Source organism: Mobula birostris, chromosome 5, assembly GCF_030028105.1.
Source record: "Mobula birostris isolate sMobBir1 chromosome 5, sMobBir1.hap1, whole genome shotgun sequence".
Lineage (NCBI taxonomy): Eukaryota > Metazoa > Chordata > Chondrichthyes > Myliobatiformes > Myliobatidae > Mobula > Mobula birostris.
Window position 1 is genome coordinate 173,904,599 of NC_092374.1, and position 20,691 is coordinate 173,925,289.

The window sequence follows — 20,691 nt, forward strand, 5'->3', positions numbered from 1 at the left end:
CTGCATCGGTGTAACCTGACATAGATTGGGGGATTGCTTTGTTGAGCACTTTCGCTCAGTCTGCAACAGGGAGGATGACCCAGTGACCAACCATCTTAATTCCACTCCCTATTCCAATACCAACACGACAGCTCATGGCCTCCTCTACTGCTACAATGAGGCCACTCTCAAATCTGAGGAGCAATACCTCAAATTCTGTCTGGTTAGCCTCCAACCTGATGGCATGAACATAGATTTCTCCAACTTCTCGTAATTTCTCCCTCCTTCTACTCTCTTCTTCTCCATTCCCCATTCTGGCTCCCCCCTTACCACTTTCTGTTATCCTTACCTGCCTAACTCCTCCCCTGGTGCCCCTCATTTCTTCCTTTCCTCCCATGATTTACTCTATCAGATTCTCCCTTCTTCATCCTTTTATCTTTTCAACCAAACATCTCCCAGCTTCTTACTTTAACTCCCCCCCCCACACCCACTACCTACTTTCCCCCTCACCTGATTTCACCTAGCACCTTCCAGCTTGTGCTCGTTTCTCTCCCCCCTCCACCCCACCTTTCCAGTCCTCATGAAGGTTCTCGGCCCCAAACGTTGACATAATTCCCCTCCGTAAATGCTGGCTGATCTGCTGAACTCCACCAGCATTTTCTGCTCTGGACTCTGTCCATACTTCTCACTGCCTAGTAAAGCATTAGCATAATCAAAGACCGGTCATACCCTGCGGTTCTCTCTTCTCCCCTAGCTACAAAAGCCTGATAGTACATGCCTCCAAGCTCAAGGACAGCTTCTATCCTGCTATCATCAAATTCTTGAAGTGACCTCTTCTACAATCAAGATGGATTCTTGGCCTCCCAATCTACCTCGTTATAATCTTGCATTTTATCATTTACCTGCACTGCATGTTTGGGGTAGCTTTTACATTTTATCCTGCATTGTTATTTTACCTTATTCTAGCTTAATGTACTGTGTAATGATTTGATTTGTATAAACTTTTTACAGTACCTTGATACATGTGACAATACTAAAACAATACCAACACCAAATCCTTTCATACAGAGCACCAGGACAAAAAGGAGAAATGAAAAATTTTACCTCGTGGTACGTGTCTTCCAACTCTCCATCATAAATCCAGCGATAGAGGAAATTGAGTATAGGGTGTGATACCAGGCTCAGGATATGCTGCACCAATGATCTCATGTATGGGTCTCCAGTTTTGGTGTAAGCATGGACAGCAGATGCCAATTCTCCGCCTTTCCTCCCTAAAAAAACAAAATGAAAATTAATGTGAAAAGAACAATTGTTTAAGTGTTAGTAGTGTAACATCCTGGTTAAGATTTTTACTGCTATGCTGTAAGTATTTCACCCTAGCAGTCCTATAAGAACAATCTGTTCTGCTTTCAACATGTTTGGGTTTGAGCTAAAGTTAAGAGGATGTAATGTTCATGCTTAGGAGTGTAGTGTCATCCAATCAGAGTAGTGGAATTTGGAGAAGGTTCTAGACAAAGCTGGGTGGAGAGGTTTTCGTGCCAGACACTGGTGTAGGTTGAAGTCTTTTCGGTTGGAGCTGGAAGAAGACAGAAGGGAAGAAGGCTGAGGATGCCGTCCCTGTTGCACAAGGTGCTTTGTGCAGATGAATAGCTTCAAAGAAGAAATATCAATACTCTTATGGGGGAGCCCATTTGTTCAAGATGGATCTTGAGCAATATTTGAAAGGTGGTGTGGGCTTTCACACAGACTGTGGGCCCAGCACGCGGGTTAAAGACAACTTCAAGAAGAGCAACTTACATGCACATTTGTATTACATCTGCCACTTCTTTGCCCATTCTCCTAATCTGTTTAAGTTTTTCTGCAGCCTCCCTGCTTCATCAACACTACCTTCCCCTTCATCTATCTGCAAACATGGCACAAAGTCAATTCCGTAATCCAAATCACTGACAAACAGTGTAAAAGCAGTCTCAACATCGACCCCTGTGGAACACCACTAGTCACCGGCAGCCAAACCCTTTATTCCCACTGTTCGCCTCCTGCCAATCAACTAATGCTCCATCCATGCTAGTAATACCTGTAATACCAAGATCTGTTACCTTGTTAAGCAGTCTCACGTGTGGCACCTTGTCAAAGGCCTTCTGAAAGTCCAAGTACACAACATCCACCAATTCTCCTTTGTCTATTCCCCAAAAGAATTCCAATAGATTTGTCAGGCATGATTTTACCTTAAGGAAACCATGCTGACTTTGGCCTATTTTTGCCAAGTACCCTGAAACCTCATTCTTAACAATTGACTCCACAGTCTTCACAACCACTGAGGCCAGGCTAACTGGCTTATAATTTTCTTTCTTCTGCCTCCCTTCCTTCTGCAAGAGTGGAGTGACATTTGAAATTTTTTAATCCTCTGGAATCATGCCAGAATCTATTGATTCTTGAAAGTCATTACTAATGCCCCCACAACTCTTCAGTTAACTCTTTCAGAACCATGGGGTATAATCCACTAGAGAGCATATGGTGTTTTCCCTTCAGCTGCAGTGGTTAAGGGGAGATCAGGTGAATATTATGAGACTGAGAGGCAGATAGACAGCTGGTATCCTTCCCCCAGGATTGAAATGACTAATACTAGAGAGCATGCATCTAAGTTAAGAGAATCAAAGTCAATGGAAATGCGAAGGGCATTTAAAAATAAAAACCCAGATGGGTGTGTATCTATAATGTGCTGCGGGGGTGGAGGTGGAGGCTGTATTACAGAAGAAGCATTGAACGAGGCTCTTATGTACATGAATATACAACCATAAGATACAAGGAGCAGAATTAGGCCATTTGGCCCATCAAGTCTGCTCCGTCTTTTCATCAGTACTCAGGATGTGCACAGCACAAATGGCACGTGTATTTACAGACATTTTTAATCTCTCCCTCTCCCTACGTAGAGTGCCCTCCTGCTTCAAGTTATCCACCATTGTCCCTGTACCAAAGAAAACTAAGGTAACATGTCTGAGCGAATGGCATCCTGTCTCACTCACCTCAATAATAAGCAAATGCTTTGAGGCGCTGGTCAAGGACTACATCTGCAGCATGCTACCACCCAAACTGGACCCCCTACAATTCGCCTACTGGCACAACCAACCAACAGACAACTCAATAGCCACTGCCCTACATACCGTCCTTACACATCTGAAGAAGGATGCTCATGTGAGAATGTTGATCTTGGACGACAGTTCAGCATTCAACACCATAATTCTATCCCGACTCGACAAGAAGCTCAGAGACCTCTGCCTTGACCCTGCCTTGAGCGGCTGGATCCTGAACTTCCTGTCAGATCGCCAGCAGGTGGTAAGAGTGGGCTCCCTCACCTCCAACCCTCTGACTCCCCTCAGGACTGTCCACTAAGTCCCTTCCTTTACTCACAGTATACCCATGACTGTGTCGCCACCCACAGCTCTAATCTGCTAATTAAATTTGCCAATGGCCTACAGGGGAGAAGTCATCTCTCTGACACAGTGGTGTCAAGAAAACAACCTCTCCCTCAATGTTGCAAAATCAAAGCAGCTGGTTGTGGATTACAGGAGGAATAGAGAGGGGCTAACCCCTATTGACATCGATGGATCTGGGGTTGAGGGAGTAAACAGCTTTAAGTTCCTCGGCATCCACATCACCGAGGACCTCACATGGTCCATACACACCAGCTGTGTAGTGAAAAAGGCACAACAGCGCCTCTTTCACCTTAGGCAGTTGAGTAAGTTTGGTATGGGCCCCCAAATCCTAAGAACTTTCTACAGGGGCTTAGTTGAGAGCATCCTGACTGGCTGCATCACTGCCTGGTAAGGGAACTGTACCTCCCTTAATCGTTCTATTTATTATAAATTGTTATAAATTACTATGATTGCACATTTAGACAGATGTAAAGATTTTTACTCCTCATGTATGTGAAGGACGTAAGAAATAAAGTCAATTCAATTCATGGCTGATGCAATTTTCCTCTCAGCCCAATCTCCTGCCTTCTCCCCGTATCCATCCCTTCATGCCTTGACCAGTCAAGAATATATCAACCTCTGCCTTAAATATACATAAAGACTTGGCCTCCACAGCTGCCTGTGGCAAAGAATTCCACAGATTCTGGTTTAAGAAATTCCTCCTCATCTTTGTTCTAAAAGGACGCCCCTATATGCTAAGGCTGTCCCCTCTGGTTCTCCCACCATAGGGAACATCCTCTTCACATCCAATTTATTACGGCCTTTCACCATTCGATAGGTTTCAATGAGGTCACCCTACATTCTTCTGAATTCCAGTGAATACAGGTCCAGAGCCATCAATGTTCTTCATGTGACATTCCATTCAATCCTGGAATCATTTGGTGAACCTCCTTTGAACCCTCTCCAGTGTCAGCACATCCTCTCTAAGATAACGGGCGCAAGCCTACTCACAATACTCCAAGTGAGGACTCACCAGTGCTTTATAAAGTTTTAACATTACATCCTTGCTTTTATATTCTAGTCCTCTGAAGTGAATTCTTCCTTCTACACCACAGACTCAACCTGTAAATTAACCTTCAGGGACTCCTGCACAAGCACTCCCAAGTGTCTTTACCTCAGTTTTTTGTATTTTCTCTCTATTTAGAAAATAGTCAACCCTTTCATTTCTTCTACCAAAGTGCAGAAGCATACACTTCCAAACTGTATTCCATCTGCCACTTCTTTGCCCATTATTCTAATCTGTCTAAGTCCTTCTGTAACCTCTCTACTTCCTCAAAACTACCTGCCCCTTAACCTATCTTCATATCATCTGCAAACTTTGCAACAAAGTCACCAATTCCATCATCCAAATCATTGACATATAACATAAAAAAACCAGTCCCTACACAGACCCCTGTGGAACAACACTAGTCACTAGCAGCCAGTCAGAAATGGCTCTCTTTATTCCCACTCTTTGCCTCCTGCCAATCCAGTTTTATCCATGCCAGAATCTTTCCTGTAATACCATGGGCCTGTAGCTTGTTAAGCAGCCTCATGAGTGGCACCTTGTCAAAGGCTTTCTGAAAATCCAAGTACACAACATCAACCAATTCTCCCGTCTATCCTGCTTGTAACTTCTTCAAGAACTCCAGACTTGTCAGGCAAAATTTTCCCTTGAAGAAACCATGCTGATTACGGCCTATTTTATCATGTGCCTCCAAGTACCCTGAGACCTCAACCTTAATAATCGTCTCCAATATCTTCCCAACCACTGAGATCAGACTAACTGGCCTGTAGTTTCCTTTCTTCTGCCTCTCTCCCTTCTTGAAGAGTGGAGTGACATTTGCAATTTTCCAGTCTTTCGAAACCATTCCAGAATCTAGTGTTTCTTGAAAAATCATTGCTAATGCCTCCATGATCTCTTCAGCCACATTTTTCCAGAACTCTGTGGTGCACACCATCTGGTCTGGTTGACTTATCTTCAGACCTTTTGGTTTCCAAAGAACCTTCTCTCTAGTTATGGCAACTTCACACACTTCATGCCCCCTGACACTAAACATTGCTTCCACTGCAAACCAGCTACCTCGCCCTCAGCACCATATGCCTCTCCTATGATACTTATTGCATTTAAATATATGCAGCCCAGGACACTAATCGTACCATGCTCAATCTTTTGATTTCTAACTTTGTCTGAGGTCTTATCAACATCTGTCTCCACAACCTCCCCACCAGCTATTCTGGCACTCTGGTTCCCATCCCCCTGCAACTCTAGCTTAAACCCCACCTTGCAGCATTAACAAACTTTCCCACTAGCATATTAGACCCCCTCCTGATCAGGTGTAAACCGTCCTTTCTGTATAGGTCCCATCTTCATTGGAAGTGAGCCCAATGATCCAAAAATATGATGTCACCCCTCTTTCACCAGCTCGTTAGCCACATATCAAACTGTATAATCTTCCTAGTTCTGGCCTCACTAGCATGTGACACAGGTAGCAATCCTGAGATCACAACCCTGAAGAACCTAACTCCCTGAACTCCCCATGCAGAACCTCGTCACTCGTTCTACCCATGTCATTGGTACCTACGTGGACCATAACTTCTGGCTGTTCATCCTACTACTTAAGAAAGGTGAAGACCTGATTTGAGATATCCCAGACCCTAGCACCCAAGAGGCAAAATACTATCCGGGAATCTCATTCTCACCCACAGAACCTCCTATTCATTCCCATCACCAGAGCGTGCCTCTTCTCCCCTCTCCCCTTCTGAGTCACTAAGGCAGACTCAGTGCCAGAAACCTAATCACTGTGACTTTCCTCTGTTAGGACATTTTCCCAGCATCCCCCCCCCCCCACCACCCGACAGTATCCAAATTGATACATCTGTTGTTAAGTGCACTGGCTCCTTAACCCCTTTCCCCTTCCTGTCACCACTTCCTGTGTCCTGCACCTTGGGTGTAACTACCTCTCTATATGTCCTATCTATCACCGCTTCAGCCTCCCAAAGGATAAGGAGTTCATCCAGTTCCAGCTCCAACTCCTTAACTCGGATTGTTAGAAGCTGCAGCTGGATGCACTTCTCACAGTTGGAGTCATCAGGGACACTGACGGTCTCCTTGCCTTCCCACATCCCACAAGGGAAGGGTCTCATTATCCTGCCTGGCATCCCTACTGTCATAGTTGAGCAGATATAAAGAAGAGAAGGAAAAAAAAAACTTGAGCTTCTCTTTCCTTTCTCTGTGAAGCCTCACTTTGCTGAAGCTTCGAAGAGTTAAAGCCTTAAGATCACCGTTCTGACTATGTCCACTCAAATAATGGCCACTATGCTTGCCCTTGCCTTCCTTTAATTTGCTCCTACTAATCCATTCCAAATGCTCTTCAGTGTATGGAGAGAATGTGGTCACGTGCACACAGGAGGGATTTGTTTAAATAGATGTCATTAGCTCAGTTAGTTCAGAACATCAATATGTGTCGAAGGGCATGTTCCTAATTAGGGACAGTTAGAATGACTTTGGGGAGGGCAGGTCACGTCTTACTAACAATTTGATTTTTTCAAAGAGTGGCTCTATTTGAAGCACTATGTTTGTTTCTGGATGACATACTTTAGGAAAGATGTAGCCACCAGAAGGAGGTTTAAGAAGAGATTTACCAACATGGTTTAAGGGATGAGGTACTTATGTTTTGCAGGTATACTGGAGAAATACTGAGATTACTGTCCTTCAAACAAAAGAGATTGCAAAGGAGTCTTGAACATTAAATGGCTATACAGAGTAGAGAGGGATAAACTGTCCCCAGAAATGGAAGGTTTAAAAACTAGGAAACAGAATGAAAGTGATTGGCAAAATAACAAAAAATAACCCAAGGGAATACTTCATTCCAGTGTGACATCAAGAGTTGCAATGTGTTGTTGGGCTGGCAAAAGATTCAATTATAAAGGTAGATTGATTTGTTCTGTACTAAATCAAGGTGGGCAAATGTCTGAAAGGAATGAATTTGGAAGGCTATGGGCAAAGGGCAGGCAAGTGAAAGTAACATGAATGCCCTTACACATAGATTCAATGAGCCAAATAACCACTTATTAATGCAGTTCTGCATTTCTGTGTGTCGTACAGGGAAGCCCTGTGGCCACTCACCTCAAATAACAAGTATATCATAGTGTTGGCAAGGTCGGGCTTGCAGAGGAAAGCCACAACAATCAGGAGGCTCTGAAGTGAAGGGTGGAGAAGCGGAAAGCAGTGGTGATAGGGTATTCAATGTGTAGGGAAAGAGCCAAAACCAGAACAAGTCTCCTGGATGGTTCATTGTCTCCCAAATGCCAGGATCAGAGATGTCTCGGATGGAGTCCATAGCATTATTCAAGGGGAGGGTGAGCAGGAGTCATGATACATATTGGTATCAATGACGTAGCTAGAGAAAGAGATGAGGTGCAGAAGAGTAAATACAGAGAGTTAGTAAAGAAGCTAAAAAGCAGGACCTCGAGGGTAGTAATCCCTGTATTCTTGCCTGTAAGAATAGGAAGATTGACACATGAATGCATGGCTGAAGAGTTGGTGCAGGGAGTGCGATTTTGGTTTGTGGATCATTGGGGAAGTTATGATGATCTACACCAAAAGTGGCCTTGCAAGCAGGTTTGCTGGAGCTGTTTGGGAGGGTGTAAATTAGGTTGGCAGAAGGATGGAAACCAGAATGATAGGGTAGATCAGGGGTGGCCACCCTCTTACATTCCATACGTCAATTTTTTTTTTTTTTTTTACGCATGAGTTCAGATGCACCATACAACTCTTGTACCCCCATTCAATTCTTGTAAAAATGTTAATATATATTGACATATTTAGCATTTTTACATGATATATTGATATAATATAAAAACAAGATAAACATGACTTACTTTAATGAGACTTTTAACAAATATATTTTGTCTTTTGATTCCTTCCTTTTCCTTAATCACATATTCTTTCCGTAACTCAGCCCCAAGCACTAGCTTCAGTTTTCCTTCTATTTCAGTCTGGTGTTGTGTTTTATCGTGTCTGTTAAGATCATGTCTTCTATTATGTGAGAAAGTGTTTTCACAAACAATGCACAACGGTTTTCCTGACAGACCCACTATAAATAAGAGCTCACTTTCCCACTGTTCATTGAATTCACGCTTACTATCACTTTCTGCTTTTCCTTTGCTCATTTTCTTTTGCACTGCGATGGGTAACTGAATGTAAAAACAAGGCTTAATTATTGAAAAAGTACAAAACTGCAGATGTTCACAAAGGACGAACAAAGCACAGCTCCGTAGCGCACGAGTGTCAATTGTAAACTGACTGGCAAAAACCTGCGACGCACTGCTGGTGCAGACACCTGGCGCCTCAGGATCAAATAAGTATCGAACCTGTATTGAACAGTTATGGAACGGTTGCAAAACAAAAGTCCTTCTTTCCTAGTTTGACTCAGTGAACAGTTTTTTAAAATTGAAAGCAGAGTAATGTGAAAGAAGATAAAATTCACCAAAAGATGTGCACAAAATAATAAAATCGCTAAAAATAATTGCTAAATTTTAGATTTATTCTCAGTAAAACCCATTTCTAGTTCTAAGCTACTTGAAATCCTGTTATAGATTTTTTTTCTACAAATCTGTTTTTGGTTAATACTTTTTACATGAGTAGGCTTACTTTTTTATTATTATCACTGCAGTGCAATGCGCCACTTCTAAGCATCCAATGTGCCACTTTTGGCCATCCCTGGGTTAGATGATAGAGCAATTGGTGTAAAGGTATATGCAATGTGTAGAGAGTCTGTGAGGAAGGACGAGCAATGGTTAGGGCACAAATGCAGTCAGTTGGATGGATTGAACTTTAATGTGAGAAGTATCAGAAACAAGGGTAACGTACACAGAATTATGATGATGTAGCCGATACAGAGACTTGGCTGTCACAAAGGCAGGATTGGCTGCTTGATGTTCCAGGGTTCAGATGTTTCAAAGGGGACAAGGAGGGAGGTAAAAGAGGTGAGGAGGTGGCCAGGTGGCATTGCTAATCAGGGATAATATCACACTACAGAAGAGGAGAATATTGTGGAGGAATTGCCTAATGAGTCAGTGTGGGTAAAAGTCAGCAACAGGAAGGGAGCAACCCCTCTTTTGGGAGTATTTTATAAACCCCAAAATAGCAACAGGGTCACTGAGGAGCAGATCAGTAGGCAGATTTTGAAAAGGTGCTAACAAAGTCGTTTTCATGGGGGACTGCAACTTCATTAAAATTGTTTGGAAACTTCATGGTGCAAAAGGTTTAGATGGGGCAGAAATTAAGGGGTTTATCCAGGAAAGATTCTTGACACAATACGAGCACAGGCCAATTCTAAGAGAGGCCATACTGGATGCAATACTAATAATGAATCTGGTCAGATGACAAATCCCTCTGTGGAAGAGTATTTCAGAGATAGTGATCACTAATCTTTAGCATAGCCTTGGATGAGGAAGAAATGATATTCAAAAATACTTAAATGGGGAGGGCTAACTACAATGGTATTAGACAGGAACTTGGGAACATAAATTAGGAACAGATGTTCTCAGGGAAATGTATAATGGAAATATGGAAGTTCTTTAGGAGCACTTGCACGGGGTTCTGGATTGGTTTATCCCACTGCGATGGAAAGAATGGTATGGTGAAAGAATCTTGGTTGACAAGAGAGTTTCAATATTTAGTCCAGAGGAAGACATAACTATACTTAAGGTTTAGGAAGCAAAGTTGTAAGGTAGCGAGGAAGGAGCTTAAGGGACTTAGGAGAGCTAGAATGGGACAAGTGAAGGCCTTGGCAAGTAGGATTAAGGAAAACCCCAACGCATTTTTACACGTACGTAAGGAACAGGAGGGTGTGGGTAGAACCGTTCAGCATAAAGGGGGAAACATACCTGGAGGCAGAGGATGTAGGGAGATAGTTAATGAATACTTTACTTCAGTGTTCAGTGCAGGGGTTCCCAACCTGGGGTTCACGGACCCCTTGGTTAACGTTAGGGGTCCATGACATAAAAGGTTAGGAACCCCTGAGAGAGGGAAGGTGTGTTAGAGCTTGTTGATGTTAGTAAAGTAGTACTGAAGCCTCTAAGAAACATTAGGATAGACAGGTTTGTGGAGCTGGATGGGATATACCGAAGGTTAGTGAGAAGAGAGTTGATGCTGATCTTCACATTTCCCTGGTCACAGCAGTAGTACCAGAGGATTGAAAGATGGCAAATGTTGTTCTGTTGTTCAAGAAAGGTAATAGGGATTATCCCGGGAATTATAGACAGTGAGCTTTACATCAGTGGTCAGGAAACCAATGGAGGGGATTTTCAAGGATAAGATTTATGAGCAATTGAAGAAGCATAGTGATAGTCAGCATGGCTCTGTCAGGGTCAGGTCGTGTCTCATGAGCCCGACTAAGTTTTTTTTCAGGTTGAAGGTAGGGTGTATGTGATGTTTATGGATTTTGTAAGGTCATGAGGTGTGGGATCTAAAGACTTAGCTACATGGATTCAGAATTAGAATGCCCACAGAAGGTTGGACTTTAAGTGCTTCAGTTGTTCAACCACACATAACAATACAGCCAAATAAAACAGCATTGCTCTGGGGCCAAGATGTAAAACACAGTACAAAGAGTCTCACATACCAGAAGGCACAAGCAGAAATAAGGCATAGTCACAAAAAGTTAAAATAGAGCCCAAATCCCTAAGTGCCATGACCTGTAGATTGATGGTGCATGGGACACTGTCCTGGAGCCACGTTACTGCCAGAACATATCCTATGAGAGAAGACTGAGTAGCTAGTGCTTTTCTCATTTGCAGCAAAGGAGGATGCAAGGCAACCTGATAGAGGTGTATAAGATTGTGAGAGGCATAAACAGAATGGATAGCCAGCACCTTTTTCCCCCAAGGTGGCAATGGTCAGTAGTAGAGGACATTTGTTTAAGGTGAATGGAGGAAAGTTCAGGACAAATGTAAGAAGTAAATTGTTCGTTTTTTTTTAAACAGAGTGTTACGTGCCTGAAACACTACTGGGAGTGGTGGTGGAGACTGTCACAATAGGGACATTTAAGAGACTCTTGGATGAGCACATGACATAATAAAAATAGAGAGTTATGGGCTTTGTAGGAGGGAAGGTTTAGATTGAGCATGGAATAGGTTTATGTAGATAGGCACAACATCAATATTGTGCAGTACTGTTCTCTGTCCATCTTCTATGAAGCACTCTGTTTTCTACTTTGGTAGGAAGAATATACCAGCTTGATATTGTTAAAATGCAGAGGGACTACAGAATGCTCCTGCACAGAGAAATCCAGTGATCCTCGTTGGCACGTAGGTGCATAAGTAATTAGAAAGGCAAAAGGATCGATTACCTTCATTATAAGTGAGGCTTTACCTGGAGTACTGTGTATAATTTTGGTCCTCTTCCTCAATAAATGCATACTGGTATAGAGGGTGTACAGCAAAAATTAACCTTGCTAATTCCCAGGATGGAAGGTCTATCACAAAGAAAAGTTAGAGCTGGTTGGCCTTCTATTCTCCAGAGTTCAGAGAAATGAGATAACATCTCTTTGGCAAATACAAAATTCTTGGAGGGTTCAAACTCTAAGCCCTCTAAGAACTGAGCAGGGAGGGGTGATAGTGGTTCTTTCCCAAATCTCACAACAGGTAAGATTCCATTTAAGACTGAAATAGAGGATATTTCTTCACCAAGGGAGACAAATCTTGAGAGTTCTCGAGCATGGAGGCTTGGTCATTGATTGCATTCAAATCAGATCCCGGAGAAATCAAGGATTATGGTGGAAGAGTGTGGGTGGATAGGAAAATAGCACCAAGATATATCAGACTTAATCTTTTTGACTAGAACAGCAGGCTCAAGCTAACTGGCCTTTCCCTGACCTTTTCATATATTCACGTCCCCTCCACTGTTCAACAACGGGCATAAACCTTCTCTGACAAAACACTGGAAGACATGGACCATTTCCCATGCCTTGACAGCTACTTCTCAACAAATACAAACATTGCTGTTAAACCCAAATCACACTCAAGACTTCAATGTGGTATTCATGATCAGTAATCTGAATGCAACAAAGATTCTGAGTAGAATTGACAGGGTGGATGCCAAGAAGACACTTCCCCAATTGGAGTATCCAAAACTAGGATTCAGGATAAGGGGTTGCCCGTTTCAGAATCAGAATCAGGTTTATTATCACCGGCATGTGATAATAGAGATTCTTCTCTCGGAGAGTCATGACTCTGGAATTGTCCAGCCCAGACCTCTGCAGAGGTACAGTAATGAAATACACCCAAGACACAGACTGGCTGGCATTTGAATTACAAAGACTTCAAGGGCTATTACTGAAAGATAAAATAGACCTGAATAGATAAATGGCCTATTTCTGCTTGTTTCTTTTGTTTTATGACTCATGAGAATCCTTAGCCAATGAATGCAAGTGGATAGCAAATTTCTATCAAGGAACACACCACAGGTTGACCACCACAAAGCCAGAATGATTGGGACTGTGCAGTGCAGGATTAGTGGTTATACGGTACCTCATAAACCTCTGACTAACCCTTATTCCCAACAAACAGGTCATCTCCAACACGAGGCAACATCTATAAGAGTCATAAAACACTACAGCACAGAAATAGGCCATTCAGCCCATCTACTCCATGACAAACTATTAATCTGCCTCTTCACATCAACCTGCACGCAGACAAAACTCACCATATCCCTCCCATCTATGTACAGTGCCTATAAAAAAAATTCACCACCCCTGCCCCAAAGTTTTCATGTTTGATGTTTTACAGCATTGAATTAGTAGATTTAATTTGGTTTTTTTGACATGATCAACAGAAAAGCCTCTTCTGTTTCAAAGTGAAAACAGATCTCTACAAAGTGATGTAAATTGTTTACAAATATAAAACACAAAATAACTGACGGCAGAAGTATCCACAGCCTTTAATATGACACACCAAATCATCATTGGTACAGCCAATTGGTTTTGAGAAGTTACATAATTAGTTAAATGGAGACCACCATGTGCAGTCAAGGAGTTCCAATTGACTGTAGTAAAAATACACCTGTATCTGGGAAGTCTAACGAAGCACAAGTCAGGAGATGGATACAAGAAAATTTCTCAGCCACTGGCTATCCCTTGGAGTACAGTTAAGTCAATCAAGAAATGGAAAGAATATGGCACAGCTGTAAATCCGCATCCACAAAACCTGAGTGACCGTGCAAGAAGTGGACTAATGAGGGAGGCCACAAAGAGACCTGTGACAACTCTGGAGGAGCTACAAGCTTCAGTGGTTGAGATGGGAGAGACTGTGCATACAACAATTGTTGCGTGGATGCTTCACCAGTCACAGCTTTATGGGAGAGTGGCAAAGAGAAAGCCATTGTTGAAAAAAAAACTCACATGAAATCTCAGCTAGAGTTTGCCAGAAGGCACGTGGGAGACCCTGAGGTCAGCTGGAAGGTGGTTCTGTGGTCTGATGAAACCAAAATTATTGGCCATCACACTAAATGCTATGTTTAGCATAAGCCAAACACCCCACATCAAAAACACACCGTCCTTATTGTGAAGGAGGATGGTGGCTGCATCATGCTGAGGGGATGCTTCACTGCAGCAGGCCCTGGAAGGCTTGTGAAGGTAGATGGTAAAATGAATGCAGCAAAATACAGGGAAATCCTGATGCAGTCTACAAGAGAACTGCAACTTGGGAGATTTGTTTTCCAGCAAGACAATGACCCCAAGCATAAAGCCAAAGCTACACAGGAATGGCTTTAAAACAACAAATATAATATCCTGGAGTGGCCAAGTCAGAGTCCAGACTTTGAGAATTTGTGGCTGGACTTGAAAAGGGCTGTTCACTCATGATCCCCATGCAATCTGACAGAGCTTGAGCAGTTTTGTGAAGAAGGTGGCGAAAAATTGCAGTGTCCAGCTGTGCAAAGCTCATAGAGACCTATCCATACAGACTCAAGGCTGTAATTGCTGCCAAAGGTGCATCTACTGAGTACTGACTTGAGGGGAGGTGAATACTTATGCAGTCAATTATTTTGCGTTTTATATTTGTAATTAATTTAGATCACTTTAAAGAGATGTGTTTTCACTTTGACATGAGAGAGTCTTTTTCGGTTGATCAGTGTCAAAAAAAAGCCAAATTAAATCCACTGTGATTCAATGTTGTAAGAAAATAAAACATGAAAACTTCCTATACTTTTTATAGGCACTATACGTATCCAAATTTCTCTTAAACGTAGAATTCAACCTCACACCCGCCATATCCGCTGGCAGTTTGCTCCACACTCTCACCACCTGAGGAACGAAGTTTCCCACGTTTTGCTTAAACTTCAACAAAACATCCCAACTCCTTGTCTCAATACTTTCATTTTTGAAAGCCAATGTGCAATGATATTAGTCAACTTGCAGATCAGAAGCAAAATCTCCCCTTTGTACTCGTCCCACCTTCCTTGGAAGGGAGCCCAATAATCCAAACATCTGAAGCACTCCCTCCTGCACCATTACCTTAACCCCACGTTAAACTGTATGATTTCTTATTTCTGGCCTCATTAACATGTGGCACAGCTAGCAACACTGAGATCACTACTCTGGAGGCCTGTCCTTTAACTTAGCACCTAACTCCCTGAACTCACTTTGCAGGATCTAATCACCCTTCCTACCCTTATCATTGGTATCAAAGTGGACCTCACCCTCTCACTTAAGAATGCTGTGGACTCGTTCTGAAATGTCTCTGACCCTGGCACCTGGAAAGCAACGTACTATCCAGGAATCTCATTCTTGTCCACAGAGCCTCCTGTCTGTTCCCCTAATCAACGAATCAACCCTTGAGCTTCATCTAGCTCCAGCTCCAAATCATTAACGTCGTCTGAAAGAAGCTGCCACTGGATACACTTTTTGTAGGTGTAGTCGTCAGGGACATTGGAGGTCTCCCTGCCTTCCCAGAGGAGTATTCTGCTACCTTGCTTGGCACCACCACTGCTCTAAATGTGCAATAAGAAAGGAAGAAAGAAAAATTAAATGAGAAAATCTACATTCAGCCTTCAGCTCTCTTTGCCGAAGCCTCTATGAGCCAAAGGCTGAACTCCCCCACTCTAACACTGGCCCACTCACACAATGACTGCTCTCCTTTATCAGCCCTTACCAAGTGCCTAATTATGCACAATCCAACATCTCCAAGGGAACTGTGGCACACAGAATAGCCTGACTGCCCAATTTGTGCCTTTTGAAATGTGTTTTCCACTACGCAATCCAACATCTCCAAGGGAACTGCGGCATGCAGAACCATAGGTCCCAGACTATCTTCATCAGCCACCTCAAACCAACAGAACTGCAGAGAGGCAGTCATCTTGGACTTTGATGGACTGAGATAAAAAAAAGAAACATCTAACCCCAGAGCTATGATGTCTACAAGCTTTCCTCCATTATCACGGAACATGCCTTGGTGACCACAATTAGTTTACAATCTCCCAATTAATGAACAATCCTAATCTTACTACTCTACATTTGTTTAACATGATTTGCCAGTTCTTGGTCCACTTCCCAATCTGTCAATAGTTCATTGGGCTTCTCCCTTAATTCAATGTCACACAATCTAATTTTAAATAGCCTTTATTTATACTCAGACTTTCTTAATATACAAAATAACAAAAACCTGAATAGAAGTAGACAAGAAAATAGAAGCAGGAGTAGACCACTAGGCTGCTCAAGCCTGCATTGCCATTCAACCTGATCTGTGCTGGCCTCAACATGTCTTCTATACGAGATGTCCATAATCAATGTTCCCTCTAATTTGTAATGACCAGTATGCGCAAAAAACTTGTCCTGTGCAATTTTTTGCCCAGTAACAATAACATGTGCGCAATGAATAATTTCTTCAATAAAAATAAACAGTATAAATAAGCCAGTTCTAAAATCTACAGACAAATCATCACACTCTCGTGTTGTCAACGAGTTTGCATAAGAAACCAGAAAAGGAAATGTGATTGTATAAAATCATGAAATATACTTAACATGCCAACAAAGTAGAGGGTGCCAACCTTTTGTACAGAATTTAAATTCCTTTTGTGCACTTAGAGGGCCATAATGCTCAATTCCCCAGCGCTTCAAATATTTATCTCCATCTTAAGCACATCTCACAATCTAGCCCCCACTATTCTTCTCTGGCAGTGAATTCTGGAGATTCAATATCCGCTCAGAGAAGAAATTCCTACACACTTAAATATTTTCCAATGAACCTCTTGAATAGGCTTTGTCATTTTTATTCAACTCCATTCATAACTACACCATAACACTGTGTACCGTTATGTATAAACCTAGCTAAAGAACTCAGGAGCTATTTCAGCACTGCAGAGGGCTACACACTCAGCGAGCTCCATCCTTCCAGCAATGAAGACATCTCCAAAAGGCAGCATCCATTATTAAGGAAGCCCATCAGCCAAGACATGCATTCTTCCTTTTACTACCATTATTTATTTATTTTTTATATACATTTCTTGTTGTAATTTATAGTACTTTTATGTATTGCACTGTACTGTTGCCGCAAAACAAAAAATTGCATGACATACGTGTCAGTAAAAATAAACCTGATTCTGATTCATTTGCTTGCAATGTCATGTCCATGTTAAAAGGTCTTGATAATGTCTATTAGTCTGAATTCACGCTTAATTCAAAAGTTCACAAGATCAATAACATTAGTATCTCCCCTGTATTTAAACATCCAACTCTTGTACCAAATGGCAGTGAGTGTCAAAGTAGGGTAGAAGATCTTGTAGACTCCCTTTTGTCACTGTTTGACTTCTGTTAATACATTCCTTTTTTTTACTTGACCACCTTACTTTAATTTCAAATAATGTAAAACCATGCTGATTACCTTGGCAATGATCAACAAGTGCTGCGAGTGTCTTGAGTCTAATCTTGGGATCGTATGTCCAGATGAGTAGGCGCCGCAACGTTAGGGTGCTTTCCAGTCCAACATTCACACCTTGGTCATCTTCTACTTGTATCTGAGATTTCAGGTTTGAAAGTAAAAACAGACAAATTTGATTGACAAATATACTAACTGAAGCACAGGGAAGTTAAAATGCATTGAAGGCAGTACTTAGGTGCATTGACCAGGGGAATTCTCAGTACAAACACACAAGTTCAAGCTCATGTTCAGTTTATTGTCATTCAACCATATACACGTATACCACCAAATGAAACAGTGTCCCTCCAGACCAAGTTGCACAACACGGTACATATAACTCACACACAACACAAAGTAATAATACCACAAATAACTTAACAAACAATTTGGGTGCAGTTACAACACAAATTAAAAAGTAAACAGCATAAGCTATTGCCCCTTCATACATGGTGAGACCTGGGTGGTGGTGTGGAGTTCAGAAGTCTCACGGCCTGGGGGTTAGAAGCTGTTTCCCATCCTAATAGTTCTTGCCCTAATCCTATGGTATCTCTTGCCTGAATGTAGGGAGTCAAAGAGATTGGGGTAGGGGGACAATGTTCATCTATTTACCAAACATTACTAGAACAAACAAAACTATTCACCCTAAGCACAAAATACTGATGATCAGGCAATTACACATTCCACGTCACAATCATCCAACTTGAAAACAACCTACAACTCCTACTCTTATTTCTGCCTCTTAACCCATTCTCAATTATTTTGCGGAGGGTTTCCACACTGTCCACCACAAAAACTAATGCCAGTCACTTACTCCCCAAATTAGTTTCTCCTGTCTTGCTTTTGCATACTTATTAGAAGCTTAGTCTTTTTTTGTGTTTCTCACTCCATCAATCTCACTTTTCTTTCTTACATTTCATTTTACAATGGAGGCTTTTCAATCCATTCTGTTCATGCCAGCACTCCGGTAAATTCACATCAGCCCCATTCCACCAGTTATTTCCCAGTATCTATTGTCTCTCACATGCCCATCAACACTGCACTGTTTTGCCGACCACCCGCCTACACTAGGGATAACTTAGAGCACCCAGTTGATCAAAACAAGCAACCAGCACATCAATGGGACTTGGGAGGAATGTCGATTACCTGGAAGAATTCAACGTGCAAGCTCCACGCTGACGACACTGGAGTTCAGGATTCAATGCAGGCTGCTGGAGCCGTTCACTGCAGCACCACTGCGCTGCCTGAACACCCTATCCGACTAATGAACAGGGGAATTTTCCAAGTCATAGAGTAACACAGAATTGTAATAGGCCCTTCGACCCAACTGGTGCATGCTGACCACAGCCTCTTCCCTGCTAATCCCAGTTGCTTGCTTTCAGCACTTAATCTTCCAAGTTCCTTCCCTCCATATACCCATCCAAATGCCTCTTAAATTTTGCAATTGAACCCACCTTGACCACTTCCTCTGGCAGCTCATTCTAGGTGCTCACTACCCTCTGTAAAGAAGTTACCTCTCAGGTCTCTTAAATCTCTCCACTCTTATCTTCTATCTGTGCTCTCTAGCTTTCAACTCCCCAAACCTGGGGTGAAAAATTATGACCATCCACCTTATCTATACCGCTCCATGATTTTATGTACTTCTATGAAATTACCTCTTATTCTCCTATGCCCAAGGAATAAAGATTCAGTATAGCCAACCTCTCACTGTAATTCAGGCCCTCTAGTCCAGACGGAATCCTCGTAAATCTCTTCTGCACTCTCTCCAGCTTGGCGAAGTCTTTCCCATAACATAATGACCAAAACTGCATACAATACTTCAAGTGCATCTCACCAACAACTTACACAAATACATCATAATGTTCATACTCTTAAACTCGATGCCTTGGGTTACAGCTCTTTTATGATGTTATAGACTTTTTCCTTTTGATTTTATATAATCTTGAACTTCTCTTATTGGCTGAAACATTACCTGCCGATTTTTTGTAATTAAAGAAATAATTCTTGCATAAAAGATATGTTAGTAGGCAGAGGGGGTGGTGTGGCCCTGTGTATAAGAAATAATATTAAATCATAGGATTGGAAGGTGTAGAGTCTCTATGGGTTGAGTTAAGAAATGGTAAGGGTAAAAGGACGCGAATGGCAGTTGTATACAGGCTTCCAAACAGCAGCTGGGATGTGGATTACAAATTACAGCAGGAGATAGCAGCAGCCCTCAGAGAAGTGATCACAATATGATCGAATTCACATTGAAATTTGAGAAGGAGAAACTGAATTCCAATGTGGTCGGTATTTCAGTGGAAGAAAGGAAATTATAATGGCATGAGAGGAGAAATGGCCAAGGTTGACTCGAAAGGGACACTAGCAGGAAGGACAGCAGAGCAAAAATGGCTGGAGTTTTTGCAAAAAATGAGGGAAGTGCAAGACAGATATATTCCAAATAAAAAGAAATTTTCGAATGTAAGGAGGACACTACTGTGGCTAACAAGTGAAGTCAGAGCCAAAGTAAGAGCAAAAGAGAGAGCATACAAGGAAGCCAAAGCTAGTGGGAAGATAGAGGATTGAGAGCTTCTACAAACTTCCAGAAGGAAACTAAGAAGTTCATGAGGAAGGAAAAGATGGTTTATGAAAGGAAGCTGGAGACCAATATCAAAGAAGAAACTTGATACTTAAGTATGTAAAGGGTAAAAGAGAGAGTTGAGGGTAGATATAGAACCAGTAGAAAATGACGCTGGAGATATTGTAATAAAAGATGCAGAGATGGCAGAGGAACTGAATGCGTATTTTGCATCAGTCTTCACAGTGGAAGACATCTGCAGCATACCAAACATTCAAGAGTGTCAGGAAAGTGAAGTATGTGCAGTGAAAATTACAATTGAGAAGGTGCTCAGGAAGCTTAATGGTCTGAGGGTCAATAAATCTCCTGGACCTGATGGAATGCACCCTCAGGTTCTGAAGGAAGTAGCTGGAGAGATTGCAAAGGCATTAACAATGATCTTTCAAGAATCGATAAGATTCTGGCATCATACCGGATGACTGGAAAATTGCAAATGTTACTCGGCTATTTAAGAAGGGTGGAAGGCACAGGAAGGAAATTATAGACCTGTTAGCCTGACATCAGTGGTTAGAAAGTTGTTGCAATCGATAGTTAGGGGATGAGATTACGGAGTACCTGGAAGCACATGACAAGATAGGCCAAAGCCAGCATGGTTTCCTGAAAGGATAATCCTGCCTGGCTAACCTACTGCAATTTTTTGAGGAAATTACAAGCAGGGTAGACAAAGGAAATGCAGTGGATGCAGTGTACTTGGATTTTCAGAAGGCCTATGACAAGGTGCCGCAC

At 42.1% G+C, this 20,691-nt stretch overlaps 1 protein-coding gene across 1 annotated transcript in view; it reads right to left on the bottom strand.

Moving 5' to 3' along the window:
* The window catches only part of tubgcp3 (tubulin gamma complex component 3), a 133,578-nt gene that overhangs the window by 56,824 nt on the left and 56,063 nt on the right, over nt 1-20,691 (bottom strand). The window contains exons 10-11 of the mRNA XM_072258910.1: nt 17,316-17,448; nt 1,084-1,250 (exon numbers count right to left, since the gene is read on the bottom strand). Of these exons, the coding sequence (XP_072115011.1) occupies nt 1,084-1,250; nt 17,316-17,448 (300 nt within the window). The remainder of the gene's footprint in view (nt 1-1,083; nt 1,251-17,315; nt 17,449-20,691) is intronic.